Genomic DNA, 3,042 nt, shown 5'->3' on the forward strand with positions numbered 1-3,042 from the left:
GGGGGGTTACAAAATGTACGTTTCAGTGACACCTGGGATTAGAAGGGGACACAAACCCCGGTCTCCTGGGTGAAAGTCCTGGGTTGTTCTTTCATACTACTCTCTACCGTTGTGTCTCCTAATGATATGTCATCTTACAGCGCCGCGGTCGAGCTTATGATAGACGCTAGAGACGCTAAAGGGGGATTTTTGCACTGAGAGACACTTGAGTTGGGTTAATAGTGGGACAGACGGTCTGGTTTCTCTGCTCAGTAGCAAATAGTTACCTATACTTTTGATACAATTTTCTTGCATTCATGTTTTCTTGTTATCAGAGCTGACTAATCTCTCCACAGTGCTGTGTCAGCGCTGGAGTGTGTCCTGGCTGCAGGAGGTAACATTCTGGGATAGCAGACTAAAAACTCTTTGAACCAATCACAGCCGTCCTGGGCGGAGCTAAGCCCCAGATGTAGCCCTAGCAAATTAGATGACAAAGATAGCAAAAGGGAATGAGAATGCCTGACATTGATCCCAGGCTTTATACCCACACTGTACATCTGGTAAACCACGCTAACTTAATTTTGACTTAACCTAGTCTTAGTTTTAACAAATCCTTGTTAAAACTAACATGTAATAAGTGTCCCCCGATGGCCTGAACACTATTTCAGAAGTTGTTCCACCCTCTGGGGAAGCACTAAGGACTAGAATAGTAAGTAAGTAAGTAAGTAAGTAAAGGTTTTTGGTTGTTCACATGTACAAATGATCAATTAAAATGCTTTCAGCAACAACCCACTACGTACCTCCTCTGTGTCGAACTCGCACAGAGCCTCAACGGGCAGCAGCTTCGGGGCGCTTTCCCGGCGGTACTTCAGAGGCGACACCTGCAGACTGCGCTTCTGGAGAGCCTTGACCCGTTCATCAAAGTGGTCCATGGCCTTGGATTGGTCCTACACACACACACACACAGCAGCAGCATATTTAAACTGAACTGAAACAGATTTTCAAGTGTTATAGAAGGATTCAGTGGTACGTTGAGTTGTTAAGAAATACTCACATCAAGATCCCTGATCAGACCCTCCATCTGATACACATCTTTGAACTCGGGGTTGTACTTCTGGCTGAGCTCCGTGTCCAGCCGCTTCATCAGGTCCTGAGTGTCCCGCGCTTCCTTGTGGTACTAGACACACACAGAGATACACACACCACACAGACACTGGTGAGCGTTACCTGTTTATGTGTGTGTGTGTGTGTGTGTGTGTGTGTGTGTGTGTGCGCTTATCTCTTACCTTGTGGTACTCGTCCATGTTCTTGAGGTGGTTTTCCTCACAGATGAGGAGGTTCAGGTACTCCTTCCAGTCAGCGTGGACTGCCTCCATGTGAGCCTGACAAACAACGTGTGTGAGCATTAAATCAGTAAAAATACACTGAAGTCATTTTATATTCAAAGCACATTTTTAACAAAGCGCTGTACAATTTCCAAGGCGAGGTTAAAAAACAATCGTGTATTAACACAGATATGGGGAACACACTGGTCATGTCGGTACGAAAGAAAAAATAGAGAAAAAGATTTCAGCTGTGCAGACATTCCCAATATTAAGAAGAGCTGTTTAGACTCTAGGGGCAACAACGGCAAGGGCTAGATCCACTACTCTGATACTAAAGAAAACTTGATGATTCTCGCAACTTCTGGAGTTATAAGGAGCATCTTTTTTCTATGATTTCTAAGCATATGAATGGACGTTCATTTGTAATGGACATTTAAGATAAAGTCCCTGGAAATCATCTCACAATTTTAGAAGACTGACTACCAACAAATAAGGAATGTCAGTCGTTTTGATGACGAGACATGTTTGGATGGCCTTTCACCAGATCATGGCGCAAATGGAGTTGCTTCTTAAAGCTGAGATCAGAGTAAAAAATTACTTTTTGGTCTTTGGGGGCCAAAAATAATCTCAATAATTTCAGCTTGAGATGACATTCAGTCTTTTTCAAGGCTAAAATGTATGAGTAGAAAAGAAAAGGCTCTAGAATAAATCCTTGGGGAACCCCAAGGAGATCAGTATGGTCTTGGAAGCCCAGGTACACGTGCAGCAAGGAAAAAAAACATTAAGAATTCACATCAGTTAATTAGATGGATGAGCCTGTACCTCTATAACATTCTTCCCTGGATGCTCGGAAGCAATCAGCTTCTCTCCATCGTCATTCACTTTGGTGATGGTGGCCTCCTTGGACTCCAGACATTTACTGATGAAGTTCTGTTGGGGAAAGACAGATGTGCTGAGTAAACTGTGAAACTTAATGTTAATTATTTGTTAGTGTCCATCCTTGTATGCATTGATGTTCACGCACTGAAGCATATTTAAGACACTCCCACCAGAAGGGAAAAGAACTATCCGCTTTTAATTGATTTGTAGCCTATTGTGTGAAGTCGCCTCCTTATGAATTCTGTCTGCTAGCAAACAACAGAAAAATACCAAAAGGCTGCTGTGTGCTAAACTTCACTACCAACAATGTAAAAAAAACCTTTCTTACGTTTTTGAAAACTACCGACCCGAAAAACTGAGCTTTAATAAAGACAAAAGTGAAAACACAAGTGAGGAATCAGCAAGGAGAATGGAGAGACACTAAGCTAACATAATGTCCAACGTTGCATGTGTTATCTCAACTTACAGAAAGATAGTTAGGCTACAACTGACATTTGACTTGGTAACAAAATGCTTGCTGCAATTGTGACGTCCGACATAATGTTTGCTTAGTGTCTCTCTTTACTCTGCTGATTCCTTACATATGTGTCCACTTTTGTCTTCATAAAAGCTCAATTCTTTGGGTCTGCAGCTTATAAAAACTTAAGTCATGGGTTATATCACAACATAGCAGCTTTCAGGCATTCTCTGTTGACGAGGAGGAAACCTTCACGCAATACAAGTCAATGGAGAGCGGAGAGTTGTTTTCTCCTCCGGTGGGGGTGGCTTTCAGAGTACAATGCAATGTCTTCTGTTTCTATCCCTCAGCTACCTCATACTGCCTCTGGCGAGCAGGGTAGTCCAGGTTGGCGTCGCTCCA

General features: G+C 42.9%; 1 protein-coding gene across 1 annotated transcript in view; it reads right to left on the reverse strand.

The window, feature by feature from the left end:
* Positions 1-3,042, reverse strand: part of ppl (periplakin) — a 32,534-nt gene that overhangs the window by 19,431 nt on the left and 10,061 nt on the right. The window contains exons 8-12 of the mRNA XM_032536435.1: positions 2,995-3,037; positions 2,127-2,234; positions 1,266-1,361; positions 1,034-1,156; positions 780-926 (exon numbers count right to left, since the gene is read on the reverse strand). Coding sequence (XP_032392326.1) covers positions 780-926; positions 1,034-1,156; positions 1,266-1,361; positions 2,127-2,234; positions 2,995-3,037 — 517 coding nt within the window. The remainder of the gene's footprint in view (positions 1-779; positions 927-1,033; positions 1,157-1,265; positions 1,362-2,126; positions 2,235-2,994; positions 3,038-3,042) is intronic.

Source organism: Etheostoma spectabile, chromosome 15, assembly GCF_008692095.1.
Source record: "Etheostoma spectabile isolate EspeVRDwgs_2016 chromosome 15, UIUC_Espe_1.0, whole genome shotgun sequence".
NCBI classification, from domain to species: Eukaryota; Metazoa; Chordata; class Actinopteri; order Perciformes; family Percidae; genus Etheostoma; species Etheostoma spectabile.